The sequence below is a fragment of the Syngnathus leptorhynchus genome, chromosome 8, assembly GCF_054491065.1.
Source record: "Syngnathus leptorhynchus isolate UIUO chromosome 8, UIUO_Slep, whole genome shotgun sequence".
Lineage (NCBI taxonomy): Eukaryota > Metazoa > Chordata > Actinopteri > Syngnathiformes > Syngnathidae > Syngnathus > Syngnathus leptorhynchus.
The window spans coordinates 2456145-2481398 of NC_141202.1; the positions used below are offsets into that span (position 1 = coordinate 2456145).

The 25254-nt window shown below is 41.5% G+C and overlaps 5 protein-coding genes across 6 annotated transcripts; 1 reads left to right on the forward strand and 4 right to left on the reverse strand.

The window, feature by feature from the left end:
* Positions 1-5633: 5633 nt before the first annotated feature.
* Positions 5634-10384, reverse strand: rab11al (RAB11a, member RAS oncogene family, like). The gene is made up of 5 exons (XM_085919308.1): positions 10120-10384; positions 7664-7859; positions 7400-7593; positions 7237-7317; positions 5634-6968 (listed from the first exon to the last, which is right to left on the reverse strand). Exons 1-5 carry the CDS (start codon positions 10157-10159, stop codon positions 6829-6831), a joined length of 651 nt encoding a protein of 216 aa, XP_085775434.1. The 5' UTR covers positions 10160-10384; the 3' UTR covers positions 5634-6828.
* Positions 10385-10974: 590 nt separating this feature from the next.
* LOC147051738 (ras-related protein Rab-11A-like) lies at positions 10975-14685 on the reverse strand. Its single transcript, XM_085919309.1, has 5 exons — positions 14466-14685; positions 12605-12800; positions 11893-12086; positions 11725-11805; positions 10975-11492 (listed from the first exon to the last, which is right to left on the reverse strand). The coding sequence occupies exons 1-5, from the start codon at positions 14500-14502 to the stop codon at positions 11374-11376; spliced, it is 627 nt and encodes a 208-aa protein (XP_085775435.1). The 5' UTR covers positions 14503-14685; the 3' UTR covers positions 10975-11373.
* Positions 14686-15202: 517 nt separating this feature from the next.
* On the reverse strand, positions 15203-16586 carry lamtor2 (late endosomal/lysosomal adaptor, MAPK and MTOR activator 2). Its single transcript, XM_085919310.1, has 4 exons — positions 16315-16586; positions 15751-15913; positions 15591-15680; positions 15203-15529 (listed from the first exon to the last, which is right to left on the reverse strand). The coding sequence occupies exons 1-4, from the start codon at positions 16380-16382 to the stop codon at positions 15473-15475; spliced, it is 378 nt and encodes a 125-aa protein (XP_085775436.1). The 5' UTR covers positions 16383-16586; the 3' UTR covers positions 15203-15472.
* Positions 16587-16893: 307 nt separating this feature from the next.
* rnf115a (ring finger protein 115a) lies at positions 16894-21699 on the forward strand. 2 transcript variants are annotated; one of them, XM_085918557.1, is made up of 9 exons: positions 16894-17026; positions 19176-19234; positions 19316-19373; positions 19556-19839; positions 19907-19975; positions 20063-20135; positions 20215-20308; positions 20626-20741; positions 20807-21699. In XM_085918557.1, the coding sequence occupies exons 1-9, from the start codon at positions 16949-16951 to the stop codon at positions 20924-20926; spliced, it is 951 nt and encodes a 316-aa protein (XP_085774683.1). In that variant the 5' UTR covers positions 16894-16948; the 3' UTR covers positions 20927-21699. The 2 variants fall into 2 exon arrangements, with proteins under 2 accessions (XP_085774683.1, XP_085774684.1); XM_085918558.1 differs by having other exon boundaries at positions 19319-19373.
* On the reverse strand, positions 17368-25192 carry gba1 (glucosylceramidase beta 1). The gene is made up of 13 exons (XM_085918556.1): positions 25027-25192; positions 24756-24947; positions 24361-24507; positions 24103-24236; positions 23785-23957; positions 23617-23706; positions 23400-23547; positions 23080-23304; positions 22823-22986; positions 22567-22683; positions 19855-22322; positions 19528-19771; positions 17368-18299 (listed from the first exon to the last, which is right to left on the reverse strand). Exons 1-11 carry the CDS (start codon positions 25091-25093, stop codon positions 22205-22207), a joined length of 1575 nt encoding a protein of 524 aa, XP_085774682.1. The 5' UTR covers positions 25094-25192; the 3' UTR covers positions 17368-18299; positions 19528-19771; positions 19855-22204.
* Between the last annotated feature and the right edge of the window lie 62 nt (positions 25193-25254).

Consider the following 25254-nt stretch of genomic DNA (forward strand, 5'->3'; position numbering starts at 1 on the left):
GCTGCCCCTTCACTATGGACACTGAGGCCCCCAGCCAATGGAAGACCCCACCCCCCCTCCCTAGCTTGAATGAAATCAGACAATTGTAATTGGCAGGAAAGCGGAGGAAACGCCCCATTGAACCAGCACTCACTCTGAATCAAATTATGCTCAAGCCTGAGCTCGAAAGGGAAGGAGGGCAACGGGTTAGCGTTAGAAGGTGGGGGATGTTGAATAAAAGGGAAGGCGTCTTGTTGGGTTGGGGGTGCGCCATCTAGGGGTGGGAATGTTAGAGTCCATATTATACCGAACAATACTGTCCCAATTATATGATAAAGCATGTATTGATAACTATGATACATTATAATATTCACAGCACAATAATTACGCTATCTAATAAAACTTCCAAATTTTGCTGTCATAGCATTGGGGGAAGAACTTCGGCCGATTGCTCGCCCGTCTATGCTGCTTTCAAACACAAGGGGGCGTATTTACATGGTAGTGGGTGGAAGTCTTGCTAGCAAATGTTGGTTTATCCATACTGTGATAATGGTGCAATGTATCATGATATCAATACATGTTTCTACGCCTAGAGAACATGGGGCTTGAAACTGTTTTAAAGGTATTGAGTATCGATCACCAGTGTCGGTGCATCGTTACTGAGAAGATGCAATGTATTGCAATATCACTTCAGCTTGAGCCATCAAACTGTTTTAAAGGTATCAGGTATCAATACTTGGCTGATGATGATGCACTGTATCACAATATCGATACTGCGGCTGATAACTAGAAAACCTGTATCGCCTCGGCTTGAGCCTTTCAACTGTTTTCAATTCAATTCCGTTTTTAAGGTATCGATACCAAATGTTGGTCTACTGATACTGTGATAATGATGTGATGTATCACGATATCGATATTTTCTCCCACCGCTAGAGAAGTCATCTGGCCTTTTTAAAATTGTGTCCCAGCCACCCTCAAGAGACATCCCCCCCCCCACCCCCGAAGCCCCCCCCCCCCTCTCCTTGTCCTCCTATTAAGAGCCAAACACCGAGCAAAGCATGTGGAACACTTAAAAATAAAAGTACCTTAAATTCTACAGAGAGTAGAAATAAAGAGTATCATTCTATGGAGAAATTGCACAGTCAACAAAAAAAAAATCTTAGTATTTTTGTTTTATGCCTTAATGTTACTTTTTCGTTTATTCCAATAATGCCATTTAGGCTAACATGTTGGCCTTCCATTGCACCACCCCCTTAAAACAACTTTTCAAGTTAAAGAATGTGAATCACACTTGGCTTAGGAAGGGGTTCAGGAAATGACACCCTCAACCCGTCTGTTACGTCGCGGGTCAAATTGACCCATTTTAACACGAAAGAACAACATTAAAAGTCATTTTGGGGTATGAACAGACACATATTGGCTAGGAAATGTTTGTAATGCAGCTAATGATTTTTTTTGTTTTTGTTTCTGACCCTTTTGTCTCAATTACTTGTCACGAGTCAAATTGACCCAAGAACGTTATTGCTGTTCCTGAGAAACAAACAGCGGGGTTAAAAACACAATATAAATATGAAGAGTAAAGCACCTTATTTACCAAGAAAAAAAAAAAAAAACTGCGCATCTGATGAATACCAAACCGACCACTGATGGTGAAATATTTCCTAGAATTTAAGAAATGCACATAAGGATTCCCTATCATTTTTGTTTTATGTTGTATTTGTTGTTGCTATCACGACGAGAGAGGGATGCCGCCTCTTTATATTCGAGTATTCAAAGACTCTTTGTAAATAAATACACATTTATTTGCGCATTGGATGCCCTGCTTCCACAAAGCTTTTGGATTACTACGCCAATTTAGCACAGGAAAAAAAAATATTATTATTATTATTATTATACGTTTTACCCATCACTTTTTGACTTAAATAATAGGCTATATGAGATAGATCCATAAGTTTAACAAATATTATTTCAAGGGATTAACTTAGTAGTATATAAATTATCAGACGCTACTATATCATTTATGAAGCCTCTACTGTATAAATCCCAAATACGTAAAAGTTCCGATGAATTGTATGTGTAATAACAATAATAATGATAATAATAACCCCTGAATGAAGACACAAGTTTCTATGTACATTAAGATGAAGCAATAAACAGTAATATTCTATTCAGACTACTTTGACTATTAGCATATTAGCGTTTTGGTAGCTCGTCGCAGCTCTTTGATTAGTAAAAATGAAAATAAAAAAAAAACAAAAAAAACAGGATAATTACTGTGCTCTTCAGGGTCTTTTTTTGCGTGATATGTTGAATATTAAGCACTCGTTTCAGGAGTTCTGAGCGGCACTGAGAAGACAAAAGTGGAAGCTAACAATGCTAATGGCACTAATGGGGGGCCTCTTAGCTTTTAGCGTAGCTTCCAGACTTCGCCTCTGCTTTGTATTACGGTCACATGTAGCCAAAGACCAACGTACGACCAGAGCCAACTTAGTAGTGTTATAAAAAGCGATATTGTGAAAGCAAATCTGTGAAAACATATCAGGTTTGGAACACCCCACAATCGGGTCATGTGTGGGTCATAATCCCCAAAATAGGGGCTGACAATTTTAAGAGTTGACTTTGGCGTTTTCCACTGCATGCTAGCAAGATATTGTACCGTATAGCTAAGAGTTATCCGCATACAAAAAGGCTTTACGACCTCAAAGCGAACGTGGGTTTTTCCTAAATGGTATACAGTATTGCAGCGTAGTTTAATCGATACACGAAAATAGACTTGTTAAGAAACGTGCGTAAGTTTCATTTGTGCAGCTCGGACCGGCCGGTATGAAATACTTTGGATTGAGACAGGAGCGACTTGAAAGGGGCGGAGATGACTCGCGGCGACATTGGAGTCGTTAATTTTTCCGTAGTATTATTTTTTACGATATCGTATTACGATTTCTTTCTGTTTTAGTCAAAATAGGGAACTGTTGATGTTTTTTCTTGCTATGGAAATGGACTTATGCATTTATGTAGAATCCCTTTGAAGGAGTGATAGGAAATCCTTATTCTCAATGGATGCACTTAAGCAATTGTAACCAACTTTTTACGAAACTCGAGCAAGTAATGCATTTGAATGTACGAAGAAAACACTCAACCTAATGCACTCCTTAATTTGTTTTTATTACAAGCTTTAAGTTTTTGTTGTTGTTTTTTTGGGGAAGGAATTTGTGACGAGTTTTCAATATATTTGAGTTCTTCCGCATACATTTATAGAAACCAGAAAGAAAAAAACATTACAGTTTTGTCAGATCTATTTTGCTAACATTGGTTTTTATTTCTTAGAAACGGAGAGAGTAAGGGGAAAAAAAAAGTCAGTATCTGGATGTTATTTAAGAAAACAAGCCTATTTAAAAGACCTTTTGTTTTTTAATTCAAATGACAAGAAGTTAATATATTTCTAAACAAGATGGGGGGAAGTCAGTTTCTACGTAAAAAAAAGAAAAAAAAAAGAAAAAAGTTTTATTTATGACGGTTATGGACGCCGGACGACACTCGTGCCGCGCCCACGACAGAATAAACTATTTTTTAAGAATTTGGAGATATTTTAGTCACAGAGCATCAATCTTGTGCCTCGATTATATCATTATTATTACTGTTATTATTCATGTCCTGCATTAGTAAATCCCCCTTGCCGCTCCCCCCATGCACACATATGCCTTCAACTGTAAGCCCATGGTACTGACTTACTGACTGCATTACACATTTTCTCCGTGATTCAAAACCCAATACCAAGGTCTAGGTCTTGACTGCGTACAACTTTTTCTTTTGGCATCTCCAAGTTTTTTTTTTTTGATTGACAGCAACAGAGCAGCATGACAAAGGCGGATTTTTTTTGCGGATTTGGTGGGCTCTCGGAAACAAAAGTGAGGCCCCGGTGGTGTTTAACAGGGCGCACCACGTTCTTAGATCTCTGTACTGTAACTAGATAGCACACATACATAACACACAACAATCTCATTACTGTACTAGTTTGCATGTAGTATGTCGTGTGGTCACTTAGACTAGATTTTCATAGTTGAGAGCGTTTTCGGAGGTCAAAAGGTGGCGAGTTCTAATGCCGGTCGGTCCCCACGTCGGATATTGTAGGAACAGTGAGGCTACTTCTTTCAGTTTTGCTGAAAATGAATGAATGGAAAAATAACTGATCTTATTATGTATACTCACTTTTGACCTGCTTATTGTTATTTAAGCTCATAAATTAGGAAAAATTGTGACAATGTAATATGAATGATGTTGTTCAGTTAACTCATTGTTGTGTCTCAATATTGTCTTCTGTGACAGTATAAGCATCAGAATTTTTGTTAATATGGAATAATATGATCAAAAACACCGGTTTCAGACCAAATAATGAGGAAAACTGAGTTCACTGCCTAATTTTGATCTCTTACTCAAAAAGCTACAATCTCAAAGAATTAGCCTCACTGTTCCAATACTTTTGGATGGCGAGTATTCACCTCACAGCAAATCAACTTGAAGTTCTTGTAGTTTATGTATTTATTGGTCAAAACTTGACACATTTCCTGCTGCACGTGACGGGACCAAAGGTGAAAACTTGCAACCTTCCTCCGAAGACGGCCGACAGATTGTCTCTTGGTAGCGTTTTCCAATATTTGCAGCACAATTAGTGTGTGTGTGTTTCATGCCGGTCTAATAGTGGTGGTAGTGCGTTAGTTTACGGGCCAGCATCATCGGGCTGGCGTTAGTTTCTGGTTCCTCTGTAAACGGTGAAAAGAGGGTCGCCCCACCCCCCACCCCCTCACGCTCGTGTGTGTGTGTGGCGCTCTGTGGCTGACCGTCAACTTTTTTTTGATGGATGGGAACAAAAACGACAAACAAAAAAAAAAAAGGAAAAATTACACAAAAAAATCTTTGAACTCTGTTACAGTGTGCCATGCCCTCGACGAGGCATGTGATATTGCAGGTTTATTTCTTATAGCACACATTTTTTTCCGAGTGAATTACATTTTTTGGAAGACATTTTTATGATTAATTATTATTATTATTATTATTATTATTAATGTATCTGCTCCATGTTAGTTCTGGTTCTTTGTTATTTTTCCAAGATACAAGATGTATTGTAAATGTTTCTAATAAAAAGAACAAAATGAAAATGATTATAGAGGTGACATGCTTTTGTTCACTATGAAAAGTGATGACAAGATTTCTTACCTAATCTTTTTCTTCTACTCAAAAGCTGTGCTGATGTCAATTCCAACAGGATGAAACGCTACCATCTACTGGCATCTGTTTGTCATTACAAGCTTGAATTTCAGACAAGCTGAACAAGACGGTCTTCCATACCTGCCCCATTGAAAAACATATCTGAAGAATATATTTGTCATTTGCAATAAATGGTTAGATTCCAGCTAATGAATATAAAAGAACACAGCAGTGAATAACCTCATTAAAAAAAAAAAAATGCAAAACCTGGTCAATTTGACCCACAAGATAAGAGCTTGGTTAAATTTAAGTGTACTCCTCTTGGGCAGTGAAATATATTGCGTAATATAATTGGCGGTAGACATCAATTGAAATTGTCTGTCTCCAAAATTAATTTCATGGAATTACACCAAACTGTTTCGAATGTCGTCAGAAGAACATTAGAGACACTATTACAAATCAGATTTATTTGTACATATTGAATGCAGTCCAATATACATATTAGAATAATTGTTTGCTTTTTCTTAAAAAAAAAAAAAATGCTTTGTCCTACACCACCCAGTTTAAAGACCTGTGAAGGCCACACAGCACACACCAGGTGATTTGTGTGCACTTTAAATCAAACCCTTACTGACACACACACACACACACTAAGAACCTGTCTGCCTGAATTAAAAATAATAATAAACAAAAATTCCTCCCGCGGGAAAGAGAAGCAAGTGAGAGGATTGACCTCTGCAAGGCAAAAAAAAAAAAAAAAAAATCCTGGTCCAGTTAAGACAGATAGCAGTAAAAGAGGCTCCGGGATTTACAGAAAAAAAGCCAAAAATCCATTGATTTATCTCACTAGAAGGCAGTGGTGTGTCACCCATTTACAACCCGGAATACCCCCCCCCCCCCCCCCTTCCAGAAGAATCTGAAAATGCCAGACCAGGATCCAACGTGTGGATTTATGAAAAACGACGCCATCACGCCCCTCATGGAGAGTCAGATGTCCTCGCAAATAAGCGTAGATTTAAATCAAAGCAATGAAAATGATAAAAACCTAGTGTTCAATAAATATTTCTAGATGAATCACTTAGCAAATGAGCGGAGTAGCAACAGTCTTTGGGAAAGTTTGAGTGAAGGTGATGGGGAATTCCACTGCTTTTTTTTTTTTTTTTTAGGAGGGGGATCATCTAGTAATCTTAATTTTGACAGATCTGGGGGCGTGCGCCACACATTGCTGGAAACCTCCATTTAACCTTCCTCATATTATGTCAAACCGACAGTTAAATCAAAAGATATTTATAAGCTTAATCAGTTATAAATATTGACGGCAGAGCTACAACTTAGGTTGGACAATTTTGGAGAATTCTCAAAGTTGGTAATTTACTAAGAGAAGTAACAAAAATAAACCTGAAAGTGATAAAATGGATGGTTGACTCGCATTCATACTTCAGCCTAATTTTGCAAGCCTAGATATACAGTAAACGTTTTTTTTCTTTTTTTTTGTGAATGGGTCAAAATGACCCAGGAACCTTTAACGTTAATAGGAGTGTTCAACATGGATACTCCCACCCAGCAAAGAAGTGTAGTGGTTATGTCTACCCACCTCTTGGTCTTCCCTTCTGTCTGTCTATCTGGATCTAACTGTCTTTGCGCAGCTCAGTTGTTCTGGCAGCACATGCCCTTGTTGGATGCGTTCTGGGTGGGCTCCACCGTGATGGGCACCACGTTGGAAGCGGGCGAGAAGTCCGAGTCGTTGCGTCCCGACATCTGCCGCTGCGACACGATGTGGTAGATGGCTGAGAGAGAAATGGGAGAGAGAGCATTAGGTACTTGCAAAAGCTGCAGACTGAAGTGAAGCCATTTTAAGCTTTTTTTTTTTCTTTCATTAACTCAATTCGAGTACATCGCATTTATCCATTGATGTGAACTAATACTAATGATGTGAAGTCACCTCAGTGCACCCACTGAGACAAGGAACCCATTAGATGGACGTTGCTGCCATCTACAGGCGGATGGTAGATAATGTCTGACATTAAGGGATTTTGACGGAAAGGTCAAAGTCACCTGTGAGGATGGTTTGGAAGGCCAGCTCCACATTGGACGAGTCTAAAGCCGACGTCTCCAGGAATGACAGGCCGTGCTTTTCTATGAATAAAAGAATTAAAGAGTGAAATGAGTAAAAGTTAGTCGAAACGCAATTTAAGTGTCAGTGATCTGGCGTGGGCACCTGCAAAGGCCTTGGCCTCGTCGGTGGGCACGGCTCTCAGGTGGCGCAGGTCGCTTTTGTTGCCCACCAGCATGATGACGATGTTGCTGTCGGCGTGATCCTGCAGCTCCTTCAGCCAGCGCTCGGCGTTCTCGTACGTCAGGTGCTTGGCGATGTCGTAGACGAGTAGCGCTCCCACCGCGCCGCGGTAGTACCTGGAAAACAGCAACATTGCAATAAACGCAATAAATGTGATGAAATAGCCAAATGATGCTTTGCACTGACGCAGAAGTGATGGCCCGGTATCGCTCCTGTCCCGCAGTGTCCCAGATCTGCGCCTTGATGGTTTTGCCTTCCACTTGGATGCTTCGCGTGGCAAATTCCACGCCGATGGTGCTCTTGCTCTCCAGGTTGAATTCATTGCGGGTGAAGCGGGACAGCAGATTGCTCTTCCCGACGCCCGAGTCGCCGATCAGCACCACTAATTGGGGAAACAAAGAGGAATATTTGTGTTCAATTATGAATCATGGCTTAATTTGGAATCACCAAGATCCTCATATTGAGATTTTTGTCAAGTGAGTCACGCCACTTGAGCCATCCTGTCTTTACAAAATAGGAAATTAAAACTTGCAGCAACAAACCATGCTGTGTTTCAACACTGTTGCAATGTCAAAGCAAATGTGGCGCAAGAGACACGGGCAGTCTGTTTTATCTCGAAGTTACCACCATTTGTTGGGACTATCGGGTGAAGGAGAAGAATCATTAGGCAACCGTGATTGAGTTGAATCGAGATGAGGAGGGATACGATGTCTCCGTTACGCGCCCATTCCGAAGCACGTTGTTGACATTTCTGCCAATAAAAGACATCAGACTTTCCTGACATCAACTCCCGCACCCATCGTATGACAGCTTTCCCCAAAGTCTGCAAATGCTCACGTGAGCAATAAAGCTAATTCTGGGAGGATGAACCTGTTTGGTCAGATGACGTCAGAGCCTGCCAGATGAAATCCGCTAAATGATTTTTGGAAATTAAAAAGATTAGACTAGTTAAATTGGATCTCAGTATGACATATGAGCAAAAACAGCTCCACAAATGACTTACTGAACTACTTAAAATTACTACAAATAACAACAACAAAAAAAGCAGAAGCTATATCGTATTGTTCATGTGAAGCAAAAGCAAGTTAGATGAACTTTTCACGGTTCTTGCATTGATCCCTGCGGGACACCGTCGCTTTAGGAGGAAATTATTCTTATTATCATTTAAGTTAATATTGGGCTATACATATACTATAAGGTAATAAACCAATGTGGGGTTTCTGCTTTGGATTTTTCTTGGGTGGGAAAAATTTCTAGCTAAGTCGTGGAAGACGACAAAGAAGGCTCAAATTGGACAGCTGTGGACGAACGACTTCCTGTGCTGACGATGGCCAAATGGGCTTGGAAGCGTGAGTCAGTGTGCAGCTTGCCCTGCTTGACTCGCAGCAAACAGCTTAGGCATTAAAAAAAAAAAAAAAGGAACAAAAGGAGCGGCGGAAAAAGTTGAAAAGTAATAAAACCTATGGCACCTGACTGTGTTCGCACTTTGTCACTATAATTTCTGCTCATGCCTGGAATTAAATCTCATCTCCTCTTTGCTTTGTGACAAAGGTTTTGTATGGCTTTGGGTGAACACAAACACTCGCATTCTCTGGAACACACAGACACACACTCCATGCAGGTATTTCCAGTTTGACAACGCTGACTCGTTTAAGCCTCTGAAGTTCCTCTTGTTCACATCAAGGTACAAATATGGATGACTGTTTGCACCCGGCTGGTGCCAGCTCGTTCCTTTTTTTTTTTTTTTTGTGTGTGTGTGTGTCATAAGCCAAGTAGCAGCTATGGTCATGCTAGTATTTGAACAAACGGGTATTAAAAAGCCAATCTTGTTCTTATCTTGGGGAAACATTCAGCACATTCTTAATGTTTCAGAGTAAAACGGGATATGAGCCAAAAGTTAAGATAGTACTGTGTGTATGTGTATGACCTCCCTGGCTTTTACTTTAAGGGAAATAATATACCATTGAAAGTTTTGAATGAGTTTGAATCAGAAATGCCCCTAATTTTAAGTAAAACAACTGCTGTTGAGTTTTTCTAATAAGTAAATCTGAATAAATTTTATTTAAAAAATATTTTGTTGTTTGTTGTAATCGCATTATTTGATTATTTATTGTATACAGCACTGTTACACAACTTTTCATTAATAGAGTACTTTAAAAACAACCACAGCTACAGACAAAGCATTTTTCTTAGGGAGAAGGAAGTCTATTTCTGGTTCGTTTAAATGGTATTTTTATTGTGAGGAAATGCTTTGCTTTAAAGAGAAAATAAAATAAGGACACCTTTAATTCACCCTGAACTTTCCAAAAAGTAAATAGGCGAGTTTAATTTTGGCAAATTTGTTTGCGTTTTGGAGCTTCGGTACCCGTCACCTCGTCCAAAGATGATGAGGTCGTCACCGGCTTGGGCAAGATTATTACTCGCCACATCACATGCCGGTTGTCTTACTTCACAAAAGTGACCTTATGTTGCTAATGCCCTAGCGATAGCTTTTAAAGTGCTTAGATGTGTAGCAACAGGTGCCGTCACCCTGAAACATGTAAAGTTGTCACGGGGGGGTTGTCGTCATTCGAACGCAGGTAAGCTAAATGTAGCCAGCTAATAGAATGGGGGTAGGCGGGAGACAAAATGGAGCAACTCACCTTTGAAGAGATAATCATATTCATCTTCCCGGCCCGTCATAGTTTCGTCTCACTCAACGCACTCGCGTTTATTTAAGTCGAACGAACTTCAAAAACCACAGAGACGATGACAACAGCGACGGAAGGCGAACGTCAAGCCGGTCAAACAACACGTTGTCAGCGGTGATGTCGTCCTGTCCTCCCCCTCGGAAAAAAAGGCAAAAGTATGAGCCAAAGTTTGTCGTCGTCCTCCTCCCTCTGCCTCCGCTTTCTTGTTGTCACCACTAGTTGCCGCAAAGCGGGGCGGCCGCAGCGGCGTGACGTCACTTGTTGGTCACGCCTTCACTCAGCTCCCATTGGTCTGTGCTCGACAGACACCTGTCACGCGACTCGACGCGATTGGCTCACCTGGCTGTCACGTCACGTAAGAATTGGGTTTCGCCTCAGAGCCGCAACACAGGTGACACCACCTATGGCAGCAGCAAAGTGAGCACACAAACAAGCACCGAAGCACTTTTTACCTTCTATTCGTACTTTACTTGATTACTCTACTTGTTTTTCTTCCGACATTAAATAAATAAGAACAAATCAGACACTAAAGCAAGGGCACGGTCATGCTATGTTGAAAGCCAAGGAATAAAAATGGCTTTTAAATCAATACGATAATAGTAATCATACAAAATAATACAAATATTAAACTTTTAAATACAACATAATTTAAACTATATCAAATATAAATTAAAAATAAAAACGATAAAATTGCAAAAATTGTCTATAAGTACCTATATTTGCCACAAGGTGGTAGCAAAACCATACAATGGTGCAGCTCAAGCTCCTCGATGTACTTCAATATATTCCTTGGCACCAGGATGCCACAAGATGGCATAAAAGTAAGACTTTTATTTCTTCACCACGTTATAATAAAGCACAGTCACATCTAATAGTCAACATTTTTATCGCAAATCATTTATTTCAGCAGGAGCACACACACACACACACACACACACACACACACACACACCCACACACACACACACACACACACACACACAAACACACTTTACATTCGACAGCAAGCAAAGCTTCCCTTCTTAACGTGTATTTAAAAAAAAAAAATCCAGTTTAATTATTTAAATTATAGCTAACCCAAGTTGTACAATACAACAGGCAGGATATTGCATTTATTCACATGACACCAGCCTGGTGTATGTTCAAATCAGTCATTTTTAAAGAGGAGTTTCATGACCCATCTCTCCCATGCGCTCCCTCGGAAGCTTAGACATTCTTGCAGCAAGGTTTCTTTTCCTCGGTGGACTCCACTCTTGGGGTGCTCAAGGTGACAGCGGTGATAGAACCTCGAGATACTTGTTTACTGCTCACCTTCTTGTGAATCTCTGCATTGGGGGGGGAGATAAAAGATTATCACAATATAACCCCCTAATTAAATCATTATCATACAAAATGAGACTTCATTTTTTGTTAGTTAGCATTCTATGAAAAAAATCCATCCTTTGTGGACAAATGTGTGTGGTAGTTGGAAAACACTTGGCGATGTTCATTACTGCCACCTAATGGACTGGAGTGGAATAGCATTGTCCAGCGAGTAAAATGATTTAGCATGTTTACCTGTTAGGACAGTGTTGAACGCAGCCTCCACGTTAGTTGATGACAAAGCGGAGGTCTCCAAAAACAACAGACCTTTTTTCTCTATGCAAAATTAGAGAGAAAAAAGAATATTATATGATTTATAGCTTTTTTTTAACCGGAGCGCCGATTTGAATGTATGGTCAGTACCTGCAAAGTCCTTGGCTTCATCCGTGGGCACCGACCTCTCCGACTCCAGGTCGGATTTGTTGCCCACCAGCATGACCACAATGTGAGGGTCGGCGTGGTCGAAGAGCTCCTTCAGCCAGCGCTCCACGCTCTCGTAGGTCAAGTGTTTGGTGATGTCATAAACCAGGAGGGCTCCCACTGCACCTCGGTAGTACCTGTTGACCCCCAAAAAGATTTATAATTGCCTGGAGGTGCCACAGAATGGCAGCAAATCTACTGGACTCATTTCAACAATTCTTTGGTTGCATAGATGGCGGAAAAACACTACTTTTGTCTAAATGCAGCTCCTCAACTCATTGCACAACAATGTCAAAACACTCATTTTTGTCTCAATGAATCGCCTCAACTCTTCAATGTAGATGTTATACATTAGCGGCAAAGCACTACTTTTATCCAAATGAAGTTCATCATCTTATTTCAAAATTGTTCTTTAGCACCAAGATGCAAAGCACTATTATCTAAATGAGGCTCATCAGCTCACTTCAATATCGTTCATATATTCAATATAGACTCTATGGCATGACAGCAAAGCACTACTTTTGTCTAAAAGAGCCTCCTCGGCTGTCCAGTGTTTTCAGTGCGGGTTGTTTTGCAGGTTAACTCGACGTCAAGTGTTTGTCCTGAAAACAAGTGGAAGCACACGCTTGTGTTTACAATATCATCAGCGACTCACGCCGACGTGATGGCCCGGTAGCGCTCCAGTCCCGCCGTGTCCCAGATCTGGGCCTTGATGGTGAAGCCGTTGTGCTGCACCGTGCGCGTGCTGAACTCCACACCGATGGTGGTGCGGCTGTCGTGGTTGAACTCGTTCTTGGTGAAGCGGGACAACAAGTTGCTCTTGCCCACGCCCGACTCGCCGATCAGGACGACTGAGGAGGTCACAAAAAAAAAATTTGAACTGGATTAGATAACATTGTTAGGCATTCTGGAATTCCCTAATCACAAAATTCATAGCGACTGTTTATTTTTTATTTTTTTTTTCAAGATAATCATGCTGAGATGAGATGACACTTTTGTCTCTAGAATGTTTACCTTGAGGAATAATCTACTCTGTCTGGTTTGGAGGCCACTCTCTAGTATCCATGCAGCCCCCCCCCTCCCTCGTGAATTGATAATAATGCCACTTTTTCCACTGGCGTCCTTCACTATTCAGTAACTACTTATACAAACAATAGCAACAATTCCCAAAGTGCGGGTAAGCATGAAGCTTTCTACCACAATGGACTGTTGAGTCCCAGGAATTTTTTTCTTTCTTACACTTGACTTTTTTTCCCCCTTGCTCGCTTGTTTTAGCAGGAAAGGAAAGAACTGAACAATGTGGCATGATCTCATGGGTAATATTTAATAGATGAAAGATCACTTTTAACGAGTGATTCATTGAGGTTGTGCGGTTAATATTTAAAAAAAAACTGTAAGGCATTGTTGGAATCTACTAACCTTGTTCGTGGGAATGTTCTGTTCGAAACAGACATACTGTAATTTAAAATGTTGTTTTTCTCCTTTACTGCATCAACTTTTTTCAAATCCCAGTTTGTTGCAGAGGGCATTAAACAACGTCAAAAAATACCACAAATGAACATTTTTTTGACTACTTACATATTAAAAATCATCGTAAAAAAGTCATATGAAACAAATAACACTACGGCTAACACATTTCCAATGGTTTTCCAACGTTTTCCAGTCTTTCTGGTCCCGCCACGCCGCTTACAATAAGATAGTAGACAGTATTGTTCTCTGTTGGATAAGCCCTAATTACCATGTTTGTCCGGTTTCAACCGCTGTTTTTTTGGACGGGGCGAGATGCTCGACGAGAGTTAAATGAGGAAGTTGCTCTGTCCAACCTGCATTTTTCTTTTATCATTCTACAATCTAGTTTCGTATTACAGTTTGTTGGTAGTGCCTTTGACTTTTATCGGGAACTGGGTTAGGCTAGTTACTTTTACTTTGCTATTGGCGAGAGATATTTTCTAATTGTAGTCGTGGTGGATGGTCAGAAAGGAATTTTATCCCATTAGATCAGGCCCTGGCCTGACGAAATGAAACTCCTCCCCTCATGTCAACATAGTTGCTTGGCACCAAGATGAGATGCTAGCGCCAAAGCACCACTTTTTTATTAGATATGACTTTGACCTGAGCATCAAATCATAAATATGCAGGCATTCATGATACTTGGTTAGCTTGGTTTTTTTTTTAATTACAGTTAGGATTAGGAGGTTAGGGTTAGTTTGGTTACTTTTATATTTAATTTAGCTACTGTAAATTATGGGGTTACATTAAGTTTGTTAGTTACAACTACTCTTATTACAGCCCGAGTTAGGGTTAGTTAATTTTACTCTCTCAAGTCGGAAACACAAAAATTTATTATTTTTTCAATATGTAGCAGGCAGTGTAAGTGAGCCAAGCAGATAGAGGCGTCAGTCAAGCTTATCAAAAACAAGGAAGTGTGCATGGAAAGACAAGGTTGTTCTGCAGAGTTGAACAACACACTCATTCTTTTGGAATGCTTACATGAGAACCAGAACAAATGGACTCACCTTTGAAGACAAAATTGTAGGCCTCGTCCGAGCCCATGTTGCGTCCATCCACTGCTTCCCGTGTCTCGCCTTCTTCTGTGGGAAGTGACTCAGTCGGCAAGCGGCAGCCGTCTTACTACTGACAGGTCCCCGTCAGACCAGAGGACGGAAACCATCCGGTTTTGGCACAGCCGTCCAGCCTTCCTGCTTTCCTGCCTGCTGGCTTACATTTCAGGCTTGCTGGGGTGAGACATGTTGAGCGCATATCCAGGTCAGGGAGTGGCCAGGCTGCGGTAATGGAGGTGTGGTACTATCAGGTGGCGGGGTGGGGGCAGGTGAAAAGCTCAGTTTCTGTCAGGCGCCTCCTGGTGGTGGGGATGAGAAGGAACACTCACCACAACCTTACATACCGAATATTCCTATTCGATGTCATCTGTCGGATTTTGAATATTTTCCTAACTAGATTTGTATATTTTTTTTAAAGTTGGATAAAGATGAAATAGTATTTTGTATATAGAGGTCTTAAAAAATAGTAATATGAGAATAGAGTCAATTTGGGGGATTTTTTTTAGGTAAAAATTCACATTTTGTTGGATATGAGAAAATGTAATGTAAAACAAGGTCTAATGTAATGTAAAAAGTTGCTGTATTTCTGAAGTTTTTGTTGTATAGAATGTCAGACTTTTTCCTACCTGCCTCCAGCCTTGTGAGAACTCTGTCTTACTAAGTCCCGAAATGAACAATAAAATGATAAGCTCTGTAATCAGAAAATGTTTATGTACACATTAGAAATAAACTGTAACATTTCAACTTAATTACAATTTCAATGACACGTAAGAAATCAGGATCCTTTCATGAAACTAATGTCACAGTGAGGAAAAAAATACAACACAAAGTCTAACTGAGGAGACAAAAAAAAGTTAATAACATCAACACCTTTCCATGATTAAATAAAAAAAAAAAAAAAAAAAGAGAGACATGATGTGAGTGAAAAGGCACACCAATTGCCGGCCTGTGCTACAATCCAACTAAGATGCGGCTACTTGGGTCAGAGGTTCTTCCAGGTACTGCACCAAAGCCTCAGCCTGCATGACAAAAGCACACATGAGCAATAAATCAACCAGGATGAGGAAGTTGTTGCCTCACCTTGGCTTTGAGCATTCCAAAGCCCACTGTCTCTTTGGCGTACATGCATAGGAGTAGGTTGGCCACTCGCGTGATGGCCACTCTTCCCTCCTATGATGAAAAACGCATGTCATGTTGTCAGTGAAAGTGAATTTCTGCCAAGGAGAAATGCATGTCTTACCATGCAGTCCATGAGTATAAATTTGAGTTTGTCCTCATTGAAGGCCTGGTGGCCGTTCTTGTCGTAGGCCGCCCAAATGTTGCTGGCGATGGCAGCGGTGACCCGAGCGTCCGTGTCCCCGTAGCCAGAGTAGGCCAGGAGAGAGCCTTCGTTGTTTAGCAATCTGACAGCCAAAAAGCAAATATAAAAAATAAAGGAACTTGCACAAGTCAATAATGTTTGATTTGGCTCAATAACATTACTTATAGTAACAAGCCGTTTAAGGAACCCCGTGCAACTATTTACCACAATAAGTGCATGTTTCCGTATTTTGTGCATGAATTATTGGGAAATTTCATGAAGACTAGTAAATGCATTACACTTTTAGAAATACCCATAAAGTATTAAAAAGGGTGGCATTTAGCGGCATTGACAACCCTTTGAAAATCATTGAATATCATGGCAGGACTTTTATTAGTGGATGCATTTCAAAACAATCGTTTTATAAGTCAGTATTTGACACTCTAAAGTTTTCCAATCAGCTGACAAGTTAGCATCCGGAGAGGCTAGGCTAGCAGTACTCACAGGGTGCTTTGGACTCCGTTTGTGTTGGCTTGGCTCAGAACCTGCGTCAAAGCCTTCGGTCGTAACATGACTGCTGCCGCTTTCTAAATGTTGTATTAAATCAAATACGGATGGAAAAAGTGGGGAACAAACACTAGTCACAATACTGCTCTTAAGAAATGGCTAGCGCATTTTGTTGTGGCGGCTTGTCGTCATAGCACTTCCTGTGGCAGCTGGAGATACCGGAAGTTTTTCAGTGTCCGCTGCCACGGGATAGTACGACACGCCCTTGAAACTGCGTGCCTGACGAGGCTAAGCTAGTGGGGGCAAATGTCAGCTCGATGTGTTTGAAAACGGCATGGAAACGAAAATAACATGGATTTATATACAGTCAAAACTGGAAATAATCTTTAATGAGGAATAAAGGTTTTTTTAATTACATTTTGAGAGTTTCCAGTCTTGGAAAACATCACTTGGCTGCTAAAAAAAGGCACCGAAACATTCGGGAGACACACGCAGGTCTCTGTTTGTCAACAGACGAGTACCTTTCTGTGATTGGATGGTCTGCGGCGAGGTGCATGATGGGAAGGAGGCGGGCCCTCGTAGTGACTTGGTGGAGGACCGACGTCACTGTTTGTGTGCTCGCTTGGGGAAGATGGCGGAGGCTGCGGCTGTTCCCCCGCATCGGTTTTTTTGTCACTGTTGTAAGGGAGAAGTAAACCCCAAACTACCGGTAAGACCTTTGTTTTTCACTCTCGGCTTTATGTCGTCGTATTTTCTCAGTTGACAAATTGGCGTCTATGCCGATTACCGTGTGTTCCGCTTGCCTTCCTTAGCCAAAAAGCTAGTTAGCCTCCGAGCAGTCAGCGGCGTTTGTTGTTAGTTATGAATGTGCAAAATACACCGGTAACAAATACAAATATATGTGTCCATTAATGCACGTTGTAAATGGGACTCATATTTTATTTGCAATGCTCGTGGAAGACATTCATGTCCAAAGAGTTAGCCTCGAGCCTCGGCTTGTCTGCTCTGGTTGTTGTGTGTTGCATTAAAATACACAATACTGAGGCAGAATAAGGACGTATAAAATAGTATTTTAATTTCCTTCACGGACAGTTTCACCCCACCCTTTTAATCTGATTAAAAAAAAGTCCCCGTTTATGTCCAAGCAGGGGAATTTTTGCATTCACAATTACTTTTAGTTTCAATTTGAAATGGAGTAGCAGCATGTTGGACACGGAATGCCGACTCAAGCTTTGCATCACAATTTCCACAAACAAAGAAAAAAAAAAAACCTCTAAGAGAAAAGCTCCAAACCTTGAAGCACTGCCAAAGTTCATTTGTATTCTTCCGATCATGACAGTTACATTTAATGTGTAATATATTTTTCAAATTACCTGTGGAATGCATTTTAATTGAAACATTTAAATGCAGTTTGTGTCTTAGTTGTACTTGGTGGAAAAAAAACTCGAAACACTGGCTTTCCAAAATGTCCCTTAATAGAAAGGTTTCTCGCTACCGCTGACACAATTAGCAGTTATGGATTGAAAAGAGTAGTAATGATTTAATTCATTCATTATAGTCAATTTTCTCTGACCCCCAAATGACATTTCTATTTGAAAATTCGATTCAAGCAATATGGATTGCCGCTAAAAGTAAATCTGTGCTGACAAACAAATGCTAATTGATCAAATTAATTAATCACCCAGCCATAAATCAATTTTAGATTCAAGAACGTTTACGTGTCAGATGAATGCAGACAAACATAATGAAAAGACAAATTATGACAAAGACAAATCATGACTAATAGATTTTCCGGGCTGCGGATGAAATTTGTGCGTAGCAAAGCACTTTGCGCACCTTGGACTTTGCCCCAAAGGCGAAAAGACGAAGATGACACCTGTATCCTTGCGCTGTTGCTCAACCAGATGCGTCTGCCACCGCCTACATTTTGCATAATGACTTCATTTGACTGCCGCTGAGGTATTAGGGGACTCCGCTTACACCTGGTGGGAGGAAAGAGGCTTATAAATGTGGAGTAAAAAAAAAAAAAGAAGCCGATTCAATATTTTCATAATTTAGATGCTCTTTCTACCATTCGATTTGGCGCTCAAAACAGAGCAGAAATAAAGTCTGACTTAAGAGTCTTTACTGTGTGATCTAAATATATTATAGCCACACGAAATGTAATCTTCTGACCTGACTGAGCAGTTGTGAGGTTAATTCCAGACGGCTTGTCTCACGCGGACATTGCTGGAACCTGTGGCCTTTCCAAGCCAAGTGATCCACATCTCCGTGTCATTGTTCAAGAATAGCGTAGATGACTTACGAGGAGGACACCCCGACCATCTGTGATCGCCGAGCTCACAAAAAAAAAAAAGCAAATCAGTCTGTCATAGTGTCGAACACGTTAGGTGTGGCCGGTAGACCAGCTCAACCTCTTGGGTTACTCTCGATCACTGTCCCACCTTTTTGTGTTCCAACTTACTTGAAATGAAATTGAAAACAGTCAAGAAAATATCATGTAAAAATATATATATATATATATATATATAAATGTGTGGATCATATTTGACAACAAGCGCGGGTGAACTTGCCTGCTCCAAGGCAGCATTTAATTTGAGAGGCCAAATCATTTGTAGATTAAAAAGAACTCATCCGCTCCCGACAGGCAGAAGTCACCTGACTCGCACTGGCATCATCATTATGGCGGAAATGTAACACACAAACCCAGTTGAAGTCCATCTGACGTCTTCCTGGGAAACCCTGACACATTCCGAAATCATCAATCAGAACAAATATTAGCGAGCCGAAAAGAAATTGTGTATAATTTTATCATTCTATCATAAATGTTAAAACTACGCGCTTTAACTTTTTCCAAGGAGTATATCTGTCCTCGCTGCGAGTCGGGCTTCATCGAGGAAGTCACGGAAGATTCCAGGTAAGAGCTGTGACTCATTCGATGGGTTACATCTCGTGATGAGTTGTCTATTTTTTTATTTTTTTTTGTCTGTAATTCCAGCAGCCTCTTAGAGGGAGGCGCCAACGGACTAGATGACACAACCAATCAGTTTGCAGAGGTACTTGTCTTAACTGAGTGACAGCCTGTGACCGAAACAATCGAATAAATGAAACCATTTGATTCCACGTGGTTGGAAAAAAAATCGCGACTCTGCAGATCATTTATGTTAAATCCAGATGGTCTATATTTATGATATTTAGATAGCGACTAACCTCCCGTGTTGTGTTGTCACCCTCGCAGTTATGGCACCTGCTGTTAATGGAACGGCCCTTTTCCATCGACGGCGACAACCCCGACTCGGAACCACGGCTCCCCGGCGGGCGCCTGGGCGGGCTCGGCGACTTCGGGGGATTCGGAAGCGGACCCATCGGGGGCTCGGTCCCCGCCGGCCTCGGAGGGCCCATGGCGGGTTCGCTAGGCGCCGGCGACCACTGGGGCCCGGCACGACCCCCGCGCCTACACACCCAGAGGAGGTATAGGTCCAGAGTCAGCAGCAGGCCCGACCGCTCGCCCGCTGTGGAAGGGTAGGTTGACATCACCTGAATGCAAATTTCCAAATTGCGCATTAAACCATCGACGTCTGTCGATCAGGATTGTACAACAGTTCCTCGCCGGTCTCTTCGCCAACTCGGGAGTCTCGGGCACGCCGCCGTTGTCATGGTGAGACGCTACAACCTTCGAGTTCTGTCCGGATGTTATTTGGTATGGCGATGTGACCGTCAACAAATGGTCTTTGTGGCTCTCCAGGACAGGCATGCTGCATTCCAATCCGGGAGACTACGCCTGGGGACAGGGAGGCCTGGATGCTGTTATAACACAAGTATAGCAAATCATGCCATACCTGAGAAATTTTTATTTATATTATCCTCATCGCTAATCGTTTTTGTGTGTCTGTGTAGTTACTCGGTCAGCTGGAGAACACAGGGCCTCCTCCAGCCGAGAAAGAGAGGATCTCTTCTCTACCCTTTGTGAATATTTCTCAGGAACAAGCAGGTTAGACTTGCATATTATTTCCTTATGTTATAAAGCACAGGGTGGGTCCTTAAAGTCGCAATTCACCAAATCTGTAGAAATGATTACAACGCGAGGTTCGGTGCTCACCTTGAACATCTGCAATATCAATTTCAAGCACCGACACCTCACTCGTCGGTCAGCATCTGATCTTCTTCAAATATAAATCCTGAATGACCACAAGAAAAATATCTGTGAGCGTTCAGAGCTTCAAGATTGATCTACCGTCACTTCCATCGTGGATTGACTAATTGATCACGTCCACCCCAAAAGTAATGACTTTAAACTTGTGTTCGCAGACTGTTGTATGGAATGTCCAGTGTGCAAAGAAGACTTTGAGGTGGGCGAGCCCGTCAGACAGCTCCCCTGCAACCACTTCTTCCATTCAGCCTGTATCGTACCTTGGCTGGAGATGGTGAGTCACAACAAACAAGTCACAAGACAAATCGGCTTTTAAAACTGCGCGTCGGCGTTCCACAGCACGACACGTGTCCGGTTTGTCGGAAGAGTTTGAACGGCGAAGACAGCAGCAGCCAGCCCCCGTCAGAGCCCCCCTCGCTCTCCATGGACCCCCGCACACAGGAGAGATGGTCCTTCTGAAGCTGGATGGGAAAAAAAAAAAAAAAGAACTCGCCTAGGAGCCGCTTCTCGCTCCCCTTCACCTCCGTTGCCGTCTTAATCACTTTTTTTGGGGGGGTCATTTTCTTGTTAATGTCTTTTCCCCTGAACCATGTACACTCAGATCTTAACGGAGACATCATTCTACATTTTGGCAAATTCTGTGAGATGCTTCAGTTCAAATTCCAGGATCCTTTTGGGAGGTCTGTTTCAAATATCTTAAAGACATTTGTATACGAGCAATTAGCTGGTCAGTTTTCATACTAGGTCCCCTTTAAGGTCTTCTTTCCGCTTCAGATGAAGCCCATCCATGTTTACCCACTCCCCCCCTCCCTTTAAACACAATTTGGGACAAAAGTCAGCACATTGCTGTAAACATTCTGTATTTATTTGACGGTCCACGAGCGTATTCCTTTGGTTTATTGTTTTGTTTGTAGCATTCTTAAATGGGAAATTGCAGCTTAAAACTCCTCGCACCAACAAAACCATCATCGCTCGTCCCTTATTTTTCCCCCCCACCGGTTTCTGATGATGTACGTCAGATTATATTCTGTCATCCCGCTCATTTTAGTCCTCTGTGTATGACCACATTTTTACAACTTTTTTTTTTTTTTTTTATGTAAATAATTGTAGTCCACAAACCAAAAAGGTTTGCAAAGAAAAACAACAGGCGCAAATGTGAATGGCACACATGGGTAACAAACTGTATATTATATAAATGAAAAATGTCTATCATGTATTAATAAAGTGACTAAAAAAAACTTCCTTCTCTTTTTGTCTCTTTCCAAGTCAAGACTGAGCAGTATTTTTTTATTTTTATTTACAATTAAATAGATACAGTTTGATGAAAGTGAGCATATCAAAACACTGATAAAAATGTAAATTAGTCCTGAGTGCAAAAAAAAATATTTGGATGTCAAAGAAATCTTTCACGCAAATGCATTAAATTAGTAACCAGTTTGGCAATCAGATGTTAAAATTGCCTCAAAAAAATTACTTGAGAGTTAAGGCAATTGTTTTCAAGCACATAAAATTATTCTCACATCACAACATTTTATCATTTAAAAGATAAACTCATACTAAAATGTTGATCATGCAACATTACGTCTATCATACTTCAGTGTTATTCTTGGAAAACCCGTTTTTTGGTCTTTTCAGTGTGCCAGAAATGTGAGCGACCATTAAAAGTTCTAAGAAAAAAAAGAGCAGTTCTGTAGTGCCAAGTTAAGGTCTTACCTGTATGTGAACAATAACATCTTATTACACATTTAATCCCAGTGTGTACCAAGCAAGTGTGAGTAAGGAACGAGGTGGTGCTGTGGAGGGGATGTAGCCCACCACTGGGTCCCACACCTCAAACTGGATCTTTGATGATGACCTAAACAACACACACACACGGTTCATTAGAGCCAAGTCACACTCGAAAAGTAGAACCTCCAAAGTTGAACACAAACCGTTGGGTGACACTTCCGAGTTGTCTATGGCGTTATATATTATTTGTTAGCATTGAGCTAAACACCAGCAAACCTAGGTGATTGTTTTAAATACACAATGTGTGGTTTTCTTTGTTTTATGTTTGAAGATTAAATTCCAAACTGCAAAGATTTAGGCGATCATACAACCTGTTGAGGACGATGAGCACCACTAAGCCGTCTGGTCGGATGACGGCAGAGAATTCGAGGTCCGTTTCCCCGCTGACGGACACGCCGACTCTCTGGGAGTCCTTACTCAAGAATTTACTATATCCAGATTTAAAAAATAATAATAATAATAAATAAATAAAAGAATGAATTAAAAATATTTATAAATAAAAATAAATAAATAAAGATTAATTTGGCTACAGTCTAAAAATCTATAAATCCAATTTTGCCTTAGTACCTGAAGTGTGCCAAGCTGTAAAATGTCGGTTGCTTGTAGAAGATATCACGCTTAGCATCAACTATTACGGGGCTGTCCACAAAATTCTTCACCCAGTTAGGCCCGCCTGTTTGATCCAGCGCTAGATTCCAGTCGGTCCAGCCCGTCACATAATGATTTAAATCCTGAATATAAAAGCAGAAAAAAATAAAACCAACTCGTCCCGGCTTGTGTTGACAGCCTACGGGCTTTCTGACTCACATCCGCCGCCTTCCTACCTCTAAGATGTCATGCGCGTATTGTTCGGCTCTCTGCCAGCTGCCCAATTTCACTCCCCGGTCCGGCGGTTTCCAGCCTGCGCAGGCTTCGGTGCCAAAGAGGTAATACTCCGGGAACATCTGGTAGGTGGTTACCAGGGTGGGCCCGGCGGGGATCAAGACGTCCAAATACCAATGCACCGCCACCCCGTGGATGTAGCGACCTGCGTGGATGTCACTAAGCACCTAGTGGCGGTCACGGTATCGGAAATACATTTTGCCGTGATCGGCCTAAACATATCGAGTGGAAAAAAAAAAAAAAAAAAAAAAGACGCACTCACCACTTTGGCCCACCGAGGCAGCAGCAGGCGGTTGTCGTCCAGAATGAGTACGTGAGTATGCGGGAAAGATGAAGCGTGAAGGGCGGGGCCCAGGTCCAATGCCACCCAGTCCCTCTGCTCCTCGGGAGTGAAGCCCAATGCCTGGAAACTGCATGGAGACAAAACATGATGTCTCTAAATCTGTTTGAACTTTCATATCCTGTGAGAAAGAGGACACCTGTAGTTGGTAAGTCGTCCCGCAGTTGGTTCGTTCCCTGTGGTCACGGCCCAAAACGTCAAATTATACTTGGCGTATTCCTCAAGGAATCTGAGAAGGACGAAGAGTAACTATCACGATACAATAGAAGCTTTTATAAAAACATCTTCGATGTGCATGAAGAACTACCTTATGTAGTATTGAGCCCAACTTTTATGATCCTTTCCACCAGGTTTTCCCTTCAAGGAGCCTTTTCCTATGAGCGCATCGTTTGTCTTCATCCAGGCGGGGGCGCTCCAGGCACTGGCCAGCAGGGACAAAGGTTGAGGAGCCATGGCCTGGGCTCTGAGCAGCAGAGGAATCTAACAACAACGCAACGTCAAAACTTAACAACTTTGCATAAGTGTACACACCCTCGTAGCTTAGATGCGGTTGAGTGCAGAAGCTAACAACAACATTAGCATTTAAGTGCATTTGGCAATAATCTTTCTGTGTATGTTCCCCAACCTTCATGTGTACATCTTCAGGAGCCAAATTGAAACTATGCAGGCTGTAGTCATCCCGCGTGTCAGCGTATGTGTACTGACGTGTGGAGAAGTCACAGCTGGCCATGGGCACACGCACCACAGTGTAACCAATACCTGGAAAACGTAAAATATTGACACATTGTTTTATTTGTACATATTGACACACATTCTTAGAGGAATAAATACCTCTCTGACTATGTCAACTAAAACTTAGCATACCTTATAAAGAGTTATCTACCTTCTTCGGAGAAGTACTGTCTCAGCAGTTGATCTTGCGTTCCAGTGGAGAGCGACAAGATGTTTAGTGCTGCTGCGTCGGTCATAGCGCCACCAAATCCTTTTATCTTCTGGTACTTCTTGTCGGGTTGGAGAGTCAGTCTGAGGCCTGGAGGGATAAATGTGACATATTGTATAATAAACACAACACCTGGCTGTAATAAGACAGAACTTTGATTTCTTTTAGTATCAGAAAGTCAGAAAGTTGTCATTTGAAGTGAAACTGTCATGTTGTTTTTTTTATGTAAAATTAAATAACTCAATGAACATCCTCCTAGAGTGGCCAGAAGAAGAAGAAATTATAAAGCGTCTTATGAGCATGATAAAAGTAACTTTCCCACATTTTATGAGACTCACCAGCACCGGTTTTGTTGGGTCGAACTGGACCTTGGCTGTCCTCGAGCCGGCTTCCCTCCATGCTGCTCAGGTAGGAGATGTAGTGACCCGGCGGGGGAAGAGAAACCATGCCCAAGGTGTCGCAGTATGTGGAGTTACATTCACATACCACCGAGTCATGACCGAAGCTTCTAGCGAGACACTTGTTGCGTTCTTGTAGGGAGATGACGGAGAATTAATGTTGCAACTAACACAGAACGTTTTGAGCCCAGAAGAGAGAATTTATGTTTACCTGTCGTTGTTGTTGTTGTGTGGAAAATGGCGGCTAGCAAAACAGCGCAACGCAATGACAGAAACATTTCGTCAAGAGAAAGTTCGCGCTTCTCGTCGGGGGGGTCACGATTTACGAGTGAACCAGTCTGACATTCTGACGGTTTGAGTCGAGAGAAAGTCACGTGACTTTCATGTGATATGCAATTTCCCGGATGTGCCAGTTGGAGGTGCTGTTTAGTCAAGATAA